The sequence below is a fragment of the Oncorhynchus mykiss genome, chromosome 6, assembly GCF_057628025.1.
Source record: "Oncorhynchus mykiss isolate SJ-2025 chromosome 6, ASM5762802v1, whole genome shotgun sequence".
NCBI lineage: Eukaryota > Metazoa > Chordata > Actinopteri > Salmoniformes > Salmonidae > Oncorhynchus > Oncorhynchus mykiss.
In genome coordinates, this window is record NC_143027.1 from 42,121,587 (window position 1) to 42,139,352 (window position 17,766).

A 17,766-nucleotide genomic window follows, 5' to 3' on the forward strand; every position below is an offset into this window, starting at 1 on the left:
ACTGTTTTGTGATTTCTTCCTCTTTCATGACTCGATAAGTACATAATCTTAAATATAATTATTTTTGATTGACAACCCAGCATTGTGTGACTGGATTGCAGATATAACCTTATAGTACCAAGTTAAAAGGTGTTTGAACAGACAGAACTTTCAGATTTTTCATTTCTTTCAAAGTAAATTAACTTTCAAATGTTTTTTTATCAGACATAGCTCAAATGTAAAGGACCACCTAAAGAGCAACTACGTGAATAACATTTTTTTTAACCAAAATGTCAGATAGGTCCCAAGGTCACAAAATTTCCAAACATACTGAAGACTTAGAATCAATCCAGGTACCTTTTTGTGTTTTTGTGTTTCCATTAGACTTGAAACAGTGCCTTAATGATATTATAGGTTCACTGTTTAGAGATCATGTACTTCTCCAATGCCTCCCATATGGTACCCTGTTTCCTCAATTCAGTAGGGTTCAACTGGAACACTGTTGCTTGTATTCTACCAAACATATCTCCAATTTGTCTGTAGCTTACTCTGCCTCCTCCTCTCCTCTCCTCCATCCATCCATCCATCCATCCATCCATCCATCCATCCGCCACCCACACGCCCACCCACCCACCCACCCACCCACCCATCCATCCATCCATCCATCCATCCATCCATCCATCCATCCATCCATCTGACTTTAGAAAGAAGGGAAAAAGAAGTAGCAGAGAAAGCAGAAGATGATGAAGCCGATGACCCAGTTGACAGAATAGATATAGATAATGACCATGTCAATGTCAAAGCGCCAGCCGCGAGAATTGTCCTCAAAGTCCATGGCGTCTAGACGGTACCCCCCGTGGGGAAACTGACGCCTGGCTATTGGACTAGCTTGCCTCTGGAAACCTGGAGAAGGGTTGGAATGACAGGGGAAAATCGGGTTATACCAACTTTCCTTCTGCATCTACATTAATCTTGGAATAGAACGTGTGCAGTAAGTAATAAATAATAATTCTGTAATCATAAAATAAGGATTAAAAAACCAATAAATACATTACCATTTGGTCAACTTATCTCTACACCAAGTTTAATTTCCAACTGCAAAAAAAATATATAACCAATAAGCTTGCTTAATCAAGTCTATACAGTAGAGTCAATAACCCTCACCTCCAAAAATACGGAAAAGTTTCCTGCAGCTTGGGAGCGGCCATTTTGCACAGCTTGCCTTCTGGAAGGTCTGTTTCCGGGAAAAGTATTCCTTTGGGAAGAACGTCCGTGCTGTGTGGTTCAACTCTACAACACAGACAAATAACAATAAAAGGCCCTTCATTGGTTTACTATCTCATTCTCTTAGTATCAAATACCATCACTGTTTATCTCTAACTATTTGGGTAGATTCTGGTCGATATTTTAAAAATATTTTCTAATAGTTAAATGCTTTGTATTCATGTGTGATCCATACAGGAATCATCATTTTTGGAGATAAAATAAGTGTTTGACCAAGTTTGACCTTGGCTTGGATAATCAGCAGAATAATCCCATTTCAAAACCACGCTGTCCAATCATCCTCAAGCACCCTTAATGGGTATGAGGTTCTCACTAGCTACCCTTAGCGCAAAAAATCAACTGCATTCAATCACCTTGCGCAATCTATCTGCAATTAGTGTGCCACGAGTTAATAGTTTGTACTTGTGACCCATGTGACCCATGTGAACGTCCTTATTCAGTTTATAGCCCTCCATCGTATTCATGTGTTGAAATAGAAGGCTGATTCTGTTGTATTTTCTGGCCAATGCTGAGCCCAAGGTGTGTAACATTCCCTAGAGGAACTACAGAATCAAAAACACAGATAGTAACGCCTCAGTAATGCACCATGTCCAGATAAGTACGTTTGCCCTTGATCGGTTCACGATCTGTACAACACGAATCGTCATAAACGCAGTACAGCTGTTCACATTTGAATTTCATGACAACAAGTCATTCCATTTTGTGGACGACGACAACTGTGGCGTGTGCTCAAGTAAAGCAGTATGTTCCAATTCTCTACAATGATCTCCTTTCCTTATCTGTGTCCCTTTGTGACCATTTGATACGTGGAAGTACTGGATGGTTCCTTGCCTTGGTACCAGTCGGTTTAGCTCCTCCACTCCTTGTCCTCCCTGTCGTATGGCTAAACAGACTGGTACCCAGGCTAGATGGTTCCAGCACGGCTCTTCCTACTGCAGTATAGAGCAGTGGTCACGAGAGAGACCAGGAGAAAATGACTTGGATACTGTGCTCACCCGTCTGGAAGAAGACGTGAGTGATGGTGGTCCTGCAGAGTGGGCAAGGGGTGTTGGTTGGGCTGTTCTTAGCCAGGGTACGGAGGCAGGGCTCACAGAAGATGTGGTTACAGGGGTGGCACATGTAGGGGCTGAAGTAAACATCCAGACACACAGCACAGATGAAGCCCTCTCTGTCCCTGGCACTCACATCATCCTCCTCCTCACTGCTGCTCGATGGGTTCCCCGTCGAACTCTGCAGAGACACAGAACACGCCGGCGGAGTTGCTTAGTTATTTCAAAAGAACAGGACAAAAACAGACGGATCAGTTGGGTTTCCTGTGGAACTCTAGGACAGAAAATGGCACAATGACACAACCCATTCAACCCATTCAAGGTTGTAATATAACCCACATAACCTTTGAACTCTTTATGAATCTCAGATGAGGCTGGCAGTAGCCATTTGTGGGAATGTGTTCTTTTCCCCCTGAGATTCCATTCCATAATGCGTTTTATTCCCCTGATATTCTATTACATTAATCTATATTTGATGTGTGGGCAGGTGTACCGGTGCAGGCCTGATGAAGGGGGGTGAGTTGAGGGTTTGGTAGATATTAAATAAAATGTTTAAATTAGGTGACGTAAGCCACTGTTTGCAATGATGCTAGGCCTACATAATCTTCCAATATGTTATTCTGACAAATGTCAGTTAGTCAAGAATTTTGCCCCTACTGCAAATCACAGTGTACAGTATACAGTAGAATAGTGATGAATCAAAGCTTTTATAGAGAGCTGCTTTGCTCCAGTTATTAAAAGCAAAGACAGTCTGAGTCCAATAAGCGAGTTCCATTATTAACTTGGAGATGGGTTTGCATTAGCAGGTACTCTAAATTTGGGGAAAGTCTGACACCCCACTAAGCCATTTATAGGCCTGGCACCTAATATAGGTTTGAACTGGGGCAGTAGAGACAACTATTTTGCTGGGGGGAATGGCTACAGGGGTGCAGCTGAGATGTTACATATTTGGTAGAAAATAAGAAGCAGACAGCCCAGTTCTTCAGACACTCTAGGGCAGGGGTTTCAAACCTTTTCACTCAGGCCCCCGCATTGTGGAACATCCCGCGCGCTCACACCACGTCTATTTCTGTGGGCAAAAGCACTGTTCATGACAAAAACTGTTCACACCTCTCTTGTTGGCGGAGAGAAAATGTTGCAGGTTAAAAGCTTATTTAGCGAAATTCTACATTTGAGAAAACAAGCTAAAATGGGCAAGTTGAGTTGATCTGGACATTTCTGACAAGTTATAAATAGCTCTCTAAGGTGTGCAATGACTGACATAACTAGAGGAAAATGAATGACTACACCTTGTGTATTCTACTATTACACCTTTCAAGAGAAAATTGAAAAGTTCAAAGCAAAACACACACACACACACACACATACACAGGGTGGAAAGTAGCTCTCCCAGAGCTGAGCAAAAAAATACAGTACAGCCAGCATTCCCAAAGACACAGCTAGAATGATAACACATAGACATACAATGCTTAACCGGCAGTGTACAAGATTAATCTTGTCACAGAACACAGCATAACACATACAAAATAACTATCAAAATTACTTCATGTGTACTGGTTCGTTCCATGAAATTGGTGCCTTTTGAGTACCTGTGATACGCCAAATGACCAAGAGTATGTGGACAACTGCTTGTCGAACATCTCATGTTGGAAGATTAGGCCTGGCTTGCAGTCGGCATTCCAATTCATCCGAAAGGTATTCGATGGGGATGAGGTCAGGGCTCTGTGCAGACCAGTCAAGTTTTTCCACACCGATCTAGACAAACCATTTCTGTATGCATGCTGGTCTAAGGCACTGCATCTCAGTGCAAGAGGCGTCACTACAGTCCCTAGTTTGAATTCAGGGCAGCGCACAATTGGCCCCCCGTCATCCGGGTTTGGCCGGAGTAGGCCGTCATTGTAAATAAGAATTTGTTCTTAACTGACTTGCCTAGTTAAATAAAGGTAAAATAAAAAATGTATTGTGCACGGGACCATTGTCATGCTGAAACAGGAAAGGGACTTCCCCAAACTGTTGCCAAAAAGTTGGAAGCACAGAATCACCTAGGATGTCATAGTATGCTGTAGCATTAAGATTTCCCTTCACTGGAACGAAGGGTCTTAGCCTGAACCATGAACAACAGCCCCAGGCCATTATCCCTCCTCCACCAAACATTTTCGCTTGGCACTATGCATTCGGGCAGGTAGTGTTCTGGCTTCCGCCAAACCCAGAATCGTCTGTCGGACTGCCAGATGGTGAAGCGTGATTCGCGTTTCCACCTCTCCAGAGTCCAATGGCGGCGAGCTTTACACCACCAAGCTGACGCTTGGCATTGCGCATGGTGATCTTAGGCTTGTGTGCGGCTGCTCGGCCATGGAAACCGATTTCATGAAGCTCCCGACTAACAGTTATTGTGCTGACGTGGCTTCCAGAGGCAGTTTGGAACACGGTAGTGAGTGTTGCAACCGAGGACAGACAATTTTTACACGCTACGTGCTTCAGCACTCAGCGGTCCCGTTCTGTGAACTTGTGTGGCCTACCACTTCGTGGCTGAGCCGTTGTTGCTCCTAGCCATTTCCACTTGACAATAACAGCACTGACAGTTGACTGGGGCAGCTCTAGCAGGGTAGAAATTTGACAAACTGACTTGTTGGAAAGGTGGCACCCTATGACGGTGCCACATTGAACGGGTGTTGCTGAAATAGTCGAATCCACTCATTTGAAGGGGTGTCCACATACTTTTGTATATATAGTGTATAATGATAGTAGCCACAACTACGGTGTGTTTTTAATTCAGTGTTCATAAATTCTGACCCTGTGGACCCACATTGTATACAGGCCTTTGTTTTATCCCAGTATATATTTTGCCTTGGAGTAATGTCCAACTCAGTACAAAAGTTTAATTTCCACTCACAGCATTCAAACTGGCATATTCAAGTAATGTAGTCATCTAGGCAACTCCATAACTACATCCATAGCAAGTTACTCATAACAATGTACAAAACCAATCTCATAATCATATGGCCACAATTATATCAGCTAGGGGAACATTGTATGTGTAATGTGCATGGCAGCTTCTACATATGCTAATTGACATCATGGCCACAGAGAATGATGTCAGAAACAAAACAACAGCCAGTCACAATCATTTCAGTCCAGCAACGTGACTGTGGATCTGCACCGGCCAATCCAACTGGAATCTGTTCTTTTGTTTGGGTGGTTTTGAAGGGCTCTCTGCCCAAGCGTCATCATGCAGCCAATTCAGATATAACCCCACTTTAACTGCACAGACAATGGCTATTGAGTCAAGCTGGCCGCTGATGGGGCTTGTTTAGAGTCAGCGGGACACCCACACTCACATACACGGGCGCTCACACGCACAGGCCACATGCACACGTACATCCACAGCGGAGGCTCCTGAGGGGAGGACGGCTCATAATAATGTCTGGAACGGAGCAAATGGAATGGCAGCAAACACATTGAAACCATGTGTTTGATACCATTCCACCTAATCCACTCCAGCCATGACCACAAGCCCCCCCCCCCCCCCCCCCCACACACACAATTAAGGTGCCACCAACTTCCTGTGATGCCCACACATGCACACAGGCACACACACACACATACACTGACATTGATGGGCCTCTCGAGAGTCAGTAATCAGCCCACACAGTTACTCAACATGTAATGCAGAGAGAGAGAGAGCGGGAGAGGTGAGGGAGCAATTAACTTTGTTCCACAGCATAGTAAGGGGTTGCCTTGTTTTTGTCAATAAATGCCTCATACACTTTGGGTAAAATGAACTTCATGTACCTACACCACCCGCTTTGTCTACATACAACAAAGCTCCGTCCTTGTCGTGACTTGTTTGGCACAGGGACATGTTGGCTAAAGAAACAAAACCGGAACCTCGTCTATTGAGACACATTGGCTGTCTGCTACAGAGCTGAACCATTTACATATGACATACTCCAGTAGGCAAATGCTACAGTGTGCAAAAACACACACGGGCAAGTCGTCACACACACTGCACACAGCGCACTGCTTGGTATTTGTGTAAATGACACACTTTTGTAGTAGAGCTAAAGGTTTGTCTACAACAACCCAATGTCCTGAATTGTTCATGGGGTTCGTAGCTCTTTCTTTCAGTCAAATGACCTAGTGGCCTCATGGGTGGAATGTTACTAATAAACACTATTTTGAAAAACAATGCCGAAAATCTGGTGTTTCTGTGTCAAACAGTTTTGTTACATTTCAGTCTTCTGTGATGTATATAAACCGTAATATTGGGATGCAAACTCAAAATGTAATACATTTCAACTCTATATCTGACATGGTACAGGTGTCTTCTTCTCTTTTTATCACATAACCATCTGTGTGTGGTGTATGCTTTTCTGTCAGAGTAGATTTGTTGAAGACTACCAAGAAACACTCTGTGTGAATCTGATTTAGACCACTGCAGTAAAAGGTTAACCGGATCAATAAAGTAATTTAAGCTTGTGTGAGAAGCGTTAATGGCCTTTGTATTTAAATGAATCCGAAGTTTCACTTCCATACAGCTGGTCCTTTATCAGGAAACAAGAAGTGATGGCTTCAAACTGTGGTCAGTCAAAGGAAAAGGTACACACAGCCGACTGTCCATACCACGTCATTTCAACACGGAGAATTGGAAAATATTTGGTACATACGTTGATCACTGAGATTCCAACCTATTTTCACCTTCTCAAAAAGTTTGCTCAATTCCCAATGCATTATCACTATGCTTTCAACCATCTGAAAGCACAAGCAAATTCCAATGGGAAATCCTGTCTGATTGTTGGTTGAGTTGTCACCTATAGTAAAACACTGCACTTTCAACCATTCCAAATCACAGCAAAGTTCAAATGGGAATACAATCTTAGCTATTTCGTTTGTTTATACAGCGACGTAATGCATTATCTCTGCGCTCCGTCTAATAGCTCAACCAAATGACCTGGATTGCATTAAAGTGCATGGTGCAAGGGATCTCGTTTGAGATTCTGTGCAGATTCTTATAGCAATTGTGAAGATTTCCACAGACCTGCGACCCTGAACATGCACCCTTTCTATGACTACATTAAGACGATGTGTTGTTACAGTAACCTCAAAATGGGGCCATGGATGTGTTACTTGTTTTACGGTTGAATAAATACTGTTACATTAGTTTGTAATAGCCTCAACATTAAGCAATTTACCGTCTTACAAAAGTCATATTCAATTGTATTTGGTTGACAACCCAACCAAATATCAACATTTAATGGAGATGTATCTACTGCTTGTATTGTTAGAGCTGAGCTGCTGGCTTAGTCTAATTATTTTATTTCTTTAACCTTTATTTTTGGTTGAGATGGAGACGTGAAAGCAACAAATCACTTGTTAACTTGTTGCGAGTTAATAGGCTATTTACCTTATTGCAAATGTGATATTGAATTGCCTTTGGTTATCAACGCAACCAAATATCAACATTTGAAGGAGAAGATTATTCTGCTTGGACATCTGTGCTTTAATTCCAGTTTGTCTAGAAATGAATCATTTATATTTGGACTCACGTCTACATTTCAAACACAAATCAAAGTTAAAGAATAGCACTAAATCAAGTCAAATCCAACTTCAAATGCACTTTAAAACAGTTTGACTTGATTGAATCATATTCTTTAACTTTGGTTTTTGGTTGAGATGGAGACGTGAATCCAACACATGTATTATTAACTTGTAGATTAGATTGAAAATCAAACAAAGCTTGAAACCCTAGGCCTATATGTATTGTCTATTTACAGTTGAAACCCTGGGCCTATATGTATTGTCTATTTACAGTTGAAACCCTGGGCCTATATGTATTGTCTATTTACAGTTGGAAACCCTGGGCCTAAATGTATTGTCTATTTACAGTTGGAAACCCTAGGCCTATATGTATGGTCTATTTACAGTTGAATCCTGGGCCTATATGTATTGTCTATTTACAGTTGAAACCCTGGGCCTATATGTATTGTCTATTTACAGTTGAAACCCTGGGCCAATATGTATTGTCTATTTACAGTTGAAACCCTGGGCCTATATGTATTGTCTATTTACAGTTGAAACCCTGGGCCTATATGTATTGTCTGTTTACAGTTGAAACCCTAGGCCTATATGTATTGTCTATTTACAGTTGAAACCCTGGGCCTATATGTATTGTCTATTTACAGTTGAAAGCCTGGGCCTATATGTATTGTCTATTTACAGTTGAAACCCTGGGCCTATATGTATTGTCTATTTACAGTTGAAACCATAGGCCTATATGTATTGTCTATTTACAGTTGAAACCCTGGGCCTATATGTATTGTCTGTTTACAGTTGAATCTTGGGCCTATATGTATTGTCTATTTACAGTTGAAACCATAGGCCTATATGTATTGTCTATTTACAGTTGGAAACCCTAGGCCTATATGTATTGTCTATTTACAGTTGAATCCTGGGCCTATATGTATTGTCTATTTACAGTTGAATCCTGGGCCTATATGTATTGTCTATTTACAGTTGAAACCCTAGGCCTATATGTATTGTCTATTTACAGTTGGAAACCCTAGGCCTATATGTATTGTCTATTTACAGTTGAATCCTGGGCCTATATGTATTGTCTATTTACAGTTGAATCCTGGGCCTATATGTATTGTCTATTTACAGTTGAATCCTGGGCCTATATGTATTGTCTATTTACAGATGAATCCTGGGCCTATATGTATTGTCTATTTACAGTTGAAACCTTGGGCCTATATGTATTGTCTATTTACAGTTGAAACCCTGGGCCTATATGTATTGTCTATTTACAGTTGATCTTGGGTCTATATGTATTGTCTATTTACAGTTGAATCCTGGGCCTATATGTATTGTCTATTTACAGTTGAATCCTGGGCTAAATTTTATACAAGGAGTGTCCATGTTGAAAATGAGTTACTGTGATGACATAATCCTGTGGTTGAAATTGTACCCTCAAAACAACATGTCAATCCTTTTTTCAAATCCAATGTATTTGCCACCTTGATTCCACGTCATAATGAGTTGACAAATTACTTTGAAACAACATTGGTAATAAATCCAGTTCGTGCCCAGTGGGAGTATATTGTTGAGAAGCAATAGTCTTGTATTAAAGTGGAAGTTCAGTATTTTATAACTTAATGTTAGATGGTTCTTCACCCTGAAAGTAGTCTATAGGTCAGGAGAAACTGTAATACATGGTTCAATTCTATTTTAACAGCCACTACTAACTTTAGCCAACGCTAGTTAAAAAACAATTGCGGTCTCTCTCACCTGTCTATTCTCCAGCAGCTGGCTCTGTCTCCATCTCTCTCTCCTCCTCTGCCTTTTCCTCAGACTCTTCATCCTGTTCCTCTCTCTTTTAGTCATCCTCCTATCCATCGCTGCTGGAGCAGGGGACAAGGGCACAGCTGTAGTCAGCGTCTGAGTCACCACCCCTATCACACCACTACCCCCTGCCTCTCCTCCCTCCTCCTCTTCCTCTTCTTCTCCCTCTTCTTCCTCATCCTCTTCCTCTTCCAGCTCTAAGCTGCTGTGGGAGAAGAGGCGTGTTTGAGTCCTTCTTCTCTCGGACAATTGGCCAATCCCAATCCCGGGCTCTACCCAGAATGCACCTGGCTCTCTAACCGTGTACATGCCACATCGCGTTTCCGTGATGTCCATCCTTTGCGGCAGTCTCCTTGGTGACAGAGTGGAGGTTCTGATTCGGATGGATGGGCGGAGTAGGGTGGGAGAGATGGAGCCGGAGGCTTGGCGTGGAGACCTGAGGGTGGTGCTAGATCGTTGGTAACTGGCGTGGGGTTGTCCAGGTGAGGGTAGTCCTCTCTGCAGTCTCCCCTGACCCTCTGGAGCCTCCATGGTGTTAGTCTGAAGAGGGTTAGAGTTACTGTTTGGAAAGCTTTGTGTCCTGCCCCTCCGGTCCTCTCTGTCCCTGTCCCTGTCCCTGTTTCTATCCCAGTCACTAGCTCTCTCTCTCTCTTGGTCTCTGGTCTCTCTTTCTCTATTTCTCTGGCTGTCTCTTTCTCTGTCCCTGTCCCTCTCATGGTCTCTATTTCTCTCACCTGCACTCTCTTTATCTCTATCCCTCTCTCTCTCTCTGTTTCTATCTTCTGCAGTCCCTCGTTCTCTGTCCCTCTCCCTATCACAGTCCCTATTCCTCTCTCCTGCTCTCTCTCTGTCTATCTCTCTGTAGTCCTCACTACGAGCCGTTCGATGTGCCTTTCTCCCAGGTAGCGTCGGCCTTGATATCTGCTCCACCCCGGCTGAGCGAGCCTCGCTCTCTGGTCCACCTGGATCTACGTACCTTAACCGAGGCCTGACCTCTAGACACAGGGCTTCAGCCACACACCCCAGCTCACAATCACTGTCTTCTCCACTACCACCACCACCCACGTCATCACCAGCAGCAGCACCATAAAGACTAGTGGCTCCCACACGCGAGCACATGACCCAGCTCTCTCAGCCCTCACCAGTACACCTGGTATATGCCCACCCAGACTACCCTCTCTTCTAATCCAATCACTCCAGATGGCCACCTGTCTCTCTGGTCCTCTCTCCCTCTCTCTCTCTCTCCAGTTGATATTACTCCCTGTCCCTCTCCCTGGTCTGGTTGTTGGTGGTTCTGGATGCCCGGGCCTATAGCTCTCTCAGGGCTCAGGGGAGCGTTCGAGCACACCTTCGACCACCAGATGTTCACAGATTTGAGCAGAGCAGAGTGGCCACCTGCCCTACTCTGGTGACCCCCTGGGACATACTGCACTGTTGACAAAGCTATAGCCCCCCTGGTGAGCCCCAGCACAAAATGGGTGCATTCAGTCTCCCAATTGTCCTGTGGGGCCTATAGAAAAACATGCAGTCACACAGCACAACAATGCAGCCATTGAACACAAAAACAGAAGGCAAAATAACCAGAGTTTTTGTTTTCAACAAACTTGGTCAGCTCTTTCACTTTCTGGTTAATCAGCAGTGTGTGTGTGTGTGTGTGTGTGTGTGTGTGTGTGTGTGTGTGTGTGTGTGTGTGTGCGCGCGTGCGTGCGTGCGTGTATATGTGTAAGTACATTTTAGTGGAATTTCAACAAGGCAGAAACAATAAATAGATGAGTACATTAACTTGTGTATTTTAATCGTAATGGTTCATGTTGCATTACCATAAATACTTTAATCAATGAGTAACTGGTGATCTAATAACTTTTGAGGGGGGAATAATCTATTGATTTAAGAGACAACATTTCTTTAAATAGCATTTAAGTGGGTGATGTTAGTGGGTGGTGGGCAGTCAAGGTGTTTGTTTGGGAAACTGAAAATGAAAATTGCCAATATTATAATCATAAATTAGAAGGTGCGATTTGAAATGGTTATATTTTTGTAGTACATGTAAAAGCAATGAGTGAGAGGCCCATTCAATCTGTGAGAGAATAGCCCAGCCAGTTCCTGTGCAGCAAATCCTCGACGATGTAAAATGCAAAGGCTACCAGCGTAGAGGGCCTACCACATGCCACCACTAGTCCGTTGGTGGGAAACAGAATCAGAATCGTTCATAGTGTAACGTACACAAAGTCCGCGTGTTGGGCAGGACTTTATTTTACGGTATAGACATTATGTAGGCCTACTTAACGACATGGTGGAATGGTAATTACACAATAATAATTAATGTAGGCCTATTATTACTTGTTTCTATGGGATTTACCACTTGACACTCATACGATCCCATCTATGAGCAGCATGTAGGCATTTAGCCTATCGGCAACAGACAGTGAAGATGACTACCACGACAGAGAAATTACAAAGTAGAGAACATTCAAAAGAAAAGCTTGCGTGTTCAGAAGGTGTGAAATGTTCATCTTACTTCAGCATTTATGTTTAAGCAGAACACGGGTATGGAAATCATAAGTAATATAACAGGCTAATATAACACTGTTGAAAAAAAATCGATTCCAGGTCTATCATTGGTTTAATAGGCTATTGAGTATGTTTGGAAACATGAAAACTCATATGCGGGTGTTGGTTTGTTACACGACCTTGGCTAAAGAAAGCATGGGATATTAAGAAAAGCGCGTGAGCGAGTTCTCGCTCTCTCTCTCTCACTCTTTCCTCAATAGTGCTTTAGAAACCACACTGAGCTCTGGCATAGTTCTCCTTCCTTGCAGAAGATGGCAGCAGATTTCTGTTCTGGACTCGTGCATGGAGCTGTCCATGGTCTTTGAAACACCACGCGGTCCACTTATTTTGAGGATGGACCATTTTTTTTCAATCACACTATTAAGAATTACATATATTATGAATTAAATACCATTTATACTTCAATTATTATATATCACATTGTGGAATGTTCATGTTTTATCCCAGATAATTATGTCTTATTTTTATTTTGTTGTCATCTGTTGAAGAGAATTACTCCCCCTCTATCCAATGTCCGATGAGATGAAACGCATTTTCAGTTTGGATTCAATAAAATAAAAAATCAATCGACAAAAACCAAGTTACTTGTAAATGCAGAAATAGTTACTCGTAATGCAGAAAACGGCTTTAGTTGCTTGCATAATTTGATGAGGCTACAGAGGTAGATAAGAATCGAAAGGCTATGAGAATAGGTTCAAAAAGAAGATACACAAGTCGAAAATGAAACAGAAGAGGAAGGAAACCAGGGGAGAAGCTTTGCTTTTTATCTGTCGTCTGCCACCACCGAGACGAAACACTGCCAGGGAGAGCAGGGCAACAAAACTCCGCGGCGACCTCATGGCAGTCTGACGTACACCTACCGCTGCTGGTATAAATGAATTCACGGCGTCACCAGGCGCAGATGATTTGAAGGACCAGTGAGCGCCCCGGCCGTCAACACACACATGCAGACACACACACACACACTCACACACACACACAGCAATCTGCGTCATGCGTCGCCGGAATGAAGGAACGGGCACGGGAACTCCGATGGACCCCGTTAGTACCCACACCGGCTGCAGCACGAGGGACTGACCGAGCCTCCAGATTCCCCCCTTTGGCTCCCCTGTCCTATCCTACCGGGCGCGCCGTGTGTGTCTCGGACCCTGAAGAACTATGGATTTTATCAATAACGGCAGTGAAAATAACAATACGACCACAGCCTTTCCCGATGTTGTGGATGTCATTCCAGAGTGGGGTGACAATGACAAAGAAAAGGGGTCTAGAAGTGTTCCCGAGGTGGAGCTGAGTTACCAGGTGATCACCTCTCTGCTGCTCGGCGCGCTCATCCTCTGTTCCATATTCGGCAACGCGTGCGTTGTCGCGGCCATCGCGCTGGAGAGGTCTCTCCAGAACGTGGCCAACTATCTGATCGGCTCGTTAGCCGTCACGGACCTCATGGTATCAGTTCTGGTACTACCCATGGCGGCCCTCTACCAAGTCCTGAACAAATGGACTCTGGGACAGGAGATATGTGATATTTTCATCTCTCTGGACGTGTTGTGCTGCACGTCGTCCATTTTGCATCTGTGCGCAATTGCCCTGGACAGGTACTGGGCTATCACAGACCCCATAGACTATGTGAACAAACGGACACCCAGGCGAGCGGTGCTGCTGATCAGCGTGACTTGGCTGATTGGGTTCTCAATCTCCATCCCGCCCATGCTAGGCTGGAGGAAAGCCGAGGACAGGGCGAACCCGGACGCCTGCACCATCAGCCAGGACCCGGGCTACACCATCTACTCCACGTTCGGAGCTTTTTACATCCCGCTTATCCTCATGCTGGTCCTCTACGGGCGGATATTCAAGGCAGCCAGGTTCCAGGTTTGGAAAACTGTGAAGAAATCGGAAAAGGCAAAAGTGTCGGACAAGTGCTTGGCCGTGTCGCCGGCTATTTTCCACAAGAAGGTCAACGTAGATGCGGGGGGAAAGAACTGGAAACACAGTGTGGAACCTACATCCAAGCCTTCGTGCGTAAACGGCGCGGTGAACCACGGGGAGAACTGCGAGTCGTTGGAGATCATAGAAGTTACCAACAATTCTAAGAACCACCTGCCTCTCCCCAACACTCCACAGTCCTCACATGAGGTTGAGAACAGGAACGAAAAGAACGCTGAGGCTAAGAGGAAAATAGCTCTGGCCAGGGAGCGGAAAACGGTAAAGACGCTCGGTATCATCATGGGGACTTTTATTTTCTGCTGGCTACCGTTTTTCATCGTGGCTCTGGTCTTGCCTTTCTGTGCGGATAGCTGTTACATGCCAGAGTGGCTGGGTGCCGTCATCAACTGGCTGGGCTATTCGAACTCTCTCCTAAACCCGATCATTTATGCCTACTTTAACAAAGACATCCAAAGTGCTTTCAAAAAAATTATAAAATGCAAATTCCATAGACAGTGAGCCGTTCATCAGTAAAGTGTTTACGTTTACTTCATTCCAATGATGGAGTTTATGAAACGCACAAAAACAACGTGTTATTTTCAGGGACTGTCTCTAGCCGACGGTGTGAATTAGAAACAGAATAGCCTATGGGTCATATACAGTGAGACGTGGAGAGAGACATGCAGTATATTTGTAGGCCTATTATGCTGTGTACGCTGCTCCTGTGTAGCATATTCGATGTTGTAGATATCTGCAAGGCATCGTTGTATTCCCATGTAAGACGTGTTATTCAAATACAATTCACAGAATTCATGCATTCCATTCACGTGACCTGGTCTCAGAGCATTTCGTATTATTCTGTACGTAAATCCGAGACACTATATTTAGTATGATATGTTACGTTTCCGTCCTACATCATACCAGCTTTGTAGCACTGAAACAATAAAAAACTATCGAAATACTACAACTTCTGCGTGTAATGTCCACTCTTTAAGCACAAACATAGAGGTAAGCTTCCAATGACAGTTGAATAAGAAATCAAAGAAAGACAATATTTGAGATTAAATTATTTGAATATAATCTGTTATTCTGGAATTCAGGTGATTAATTTCAAGCACGGCCAATTACGCACAGACAGCCAATTAGGCATTAGGCATTTTTTAGGCAATGTTGAATGAAGCTTAGCTCTAATACCAACACGGACAGTTAACGCATAAGTATATATGAGACAAATTTAAGAATATAGTTGACTGAATATGAAATTATTTTCAGAGGTGTGAGATATTGATGTTATTGGGTGAGAAACCTATGTATGGGTGTTGCATTGATCTGCAAAGTAAATGGGTATCGAGCTAAACAGTTGCAACAGTTACATCTTCCATCAACTCCATCTAATGCAAAATTAGATGTGCAATTTTCAAAAACGGAAACAGCCATTACAGTTCAGATAAGGTTAAAAGGATGGGATCTTTCTGTCGCACGCACACACACACACACACACACACACACACACACACACACACACACACACACACACACACACACACACACAGGGGCTTGTGCCATTGGAATGGGTTCAGAGCTAGCTATAAAGGTAACAATAACTTGAGGCACCTTGAATTGCATTACAATAACGATTCTAACCACATACATAATGCAGTACATTGATTCTAACCATACATTTAAATGTATTATGTAGATCAGAACTTTTCATATAAATATGTAACAGATCCTAAAATTACTCCGAAATGCATTGCGTTCGAATCACAAACTCTCTATGGCACCTAAAATGAATACATCAGAAAAAGACAAACAGTGGAATAGGTTACACATTATTTTACAGAACCATCACTAACTCCCAGGCAACACAGCTGTTTGGCCTATCCTCATAGCAATAAAGCTAGCAGCTGTAGTCATAATGTGGGTGGAGGTGGTAGACTGGAGGAGCATGGATCATGTCTATTCTCCCCCTTACATTAACCATAAGGAAAATATACACCTGACCTCAGGGCAGTGAAGTAACTTAAAGGTCCAATGCAGATGTTTTTGTCTCAATATCAAATTGTTTCTGGGTAACAATCAAATACGATTGTTTTTTAGTAAAAATGGTCAAAAAGAAACAAAGCTTCTGTCTCAAGCGATAATTTAGCTAGGACTGTCTGGGAGTGGTCTGAGTAGGGAGGGACTGAAAACTAGCTGCTATTGAAACTGGAACTCTCTTTCTTATTGGTCTATTTACTTACCGCCTGGTAATGTCACCAGGCAGGCAAAACTCCATTCTACCAAAACAGGCTGACATTTCAGCCAGTCTTTTCAAACAGCTCTTACACTAAAATGGCATTATCATAATTTTCACAATTTCACAGTATTATTCCATCTTCATAGTGTAGAAAAATATATATACAGTGGGGAGAACACGTATTTGATACACTTACGATTTTTGCAGGTTTTCCTACTTACAAAGCATTTGTCATTTTTATCATAGGTACACTTCAACTGTGAGAGACGGAATCTAAAACAAAAATCCAGAAAATCACATTGTATGATTTTTAAGCAATTAATTTGCTTAAAGTATTTGATCACCTACCAACCAGTAAGAATTCCGGCTCTCACAGACCTGTTAGTTTTTCTTTAAGAAGCCCTCCTGTTCTCCATTCATTACCTGTATTAACTGCACCTGTTTGAACTCGTTACCTGTATAAAAGACACCTGTCCACACACTCAATCAAACAGCCTCCAACCTCTCCACAAAGGCCAAGACCAGAGAGCTGTGTAAGGACATCAGGGCTAAATTGTAGACCTGCACAAGGCTGGGATGGCCTACAGGACAATAAGCAAGCAGCTTGGTGAGAAGGCAACAACTGTTGGCGCAATTATTAGAAAATGGAAGAAGTTCAAGATGACGGTCAATCACCCTCGGTCTGGGGCTCCATGCAAGATCTCACCTCGTGGGGCATCAATGATCATGAGGAAGGTGAGGGATCAGCCCAGAACTACACGGCAGGACCTGGTCAATGACCTGAAGAGAGCTGGGACCACAGTCTCAAAGAAAACCACACTACGCCGTCATGGATTAAAATCCTGCAGCGCACGCAAGGTCCCCCTGCTCAAGCCAGTGCATGTCCAGGCCCGTCTGAAGTTTGCCAATGACCATCTGGATGATCCAGAGGAGGAATGGGAAAAGGTCATGTGGTCTGATGAGACAAAAATAGAGCTTTTTGGTCTAAACTCCACTCGCCGTGTTTGGAGGAAGAAGAAGGATGAGTACAACCCCAAGAACACCATCCCAACCATAAAGCATGGAGGTGGAAACATCATTCTTTGGGGATGCTTTTCTGCAAAGGGGACAGGCCGACTGCACCGTATTGAGGGGAGGATAGATGGGACCATGTATCGCGAGATCTTGGCCAACAACCTCCTTCCCTCAGTAAGAGCATTGAAGATGGGTCGTGGCTGGGTCTTCCAGCATGACAACGACCTGAAACACACAGCCAAGGCAACTAAGGAGTGGCTCAGTAAGAAGCATCTCAAGGTCCTGGAGTGGCCTAGCCAGTCTCCAGACCTGAACCCAATAGAAAATCTTTGGAGGGAACTGAAAGTTTGTATTGCCCAGAGACAGCCCTGA

General features: G+C 43.4%; 2 protein-coding genes across 2 annotated transcripts; one reads left to right on the forward strand and one right to left on the reverse strand.

Moving 5' to 3' along the window:
* Positions 1–625: 625 nt before the first annotated feature.
* Positions 626–11,244, reverse strand: rnf180a (ring finger protein 180a). Its single transcript, XM_021604989.3, has 4 exons — positions 9,597–11,244; positions 2,259–2,493; positions 1,144–1,269; positions 626–882 (listed from the first exon to the last, which is right to left on the reverse strand). Exons 1-4 carry the CDS (start codon positions 10,767–10,769, stop codon positions 680–682), a joined length of 1,737 nt encoding a protein of 578 aa, XP_021460664.3. The 5' UTR covers positions 10,770–11,244; the 3' UTR covers positions 626–679.
* A 1,483-nt stretch (positions 11,245–12,727) lies between these two features.
* Positions 12,728–15,108, forward strand: htr1aa (5-hydroxytryptamine receptor 1A a). The gene has a single exon (XM_021606534.3). It carries the CDS (start codon positions 13,380–13,382, stop codon positions 14,658–14,660), a length of 1,281 nt encoding a protein of 426 aa, XP_021462209.2. The 5' UTR covers positions 12,728–13,379; the 3' UTR covers positions 14,661–15,108.
* The last annotated feature ends 2,658 nt before the right edge of the window (positions 15,109–17,766 follow it).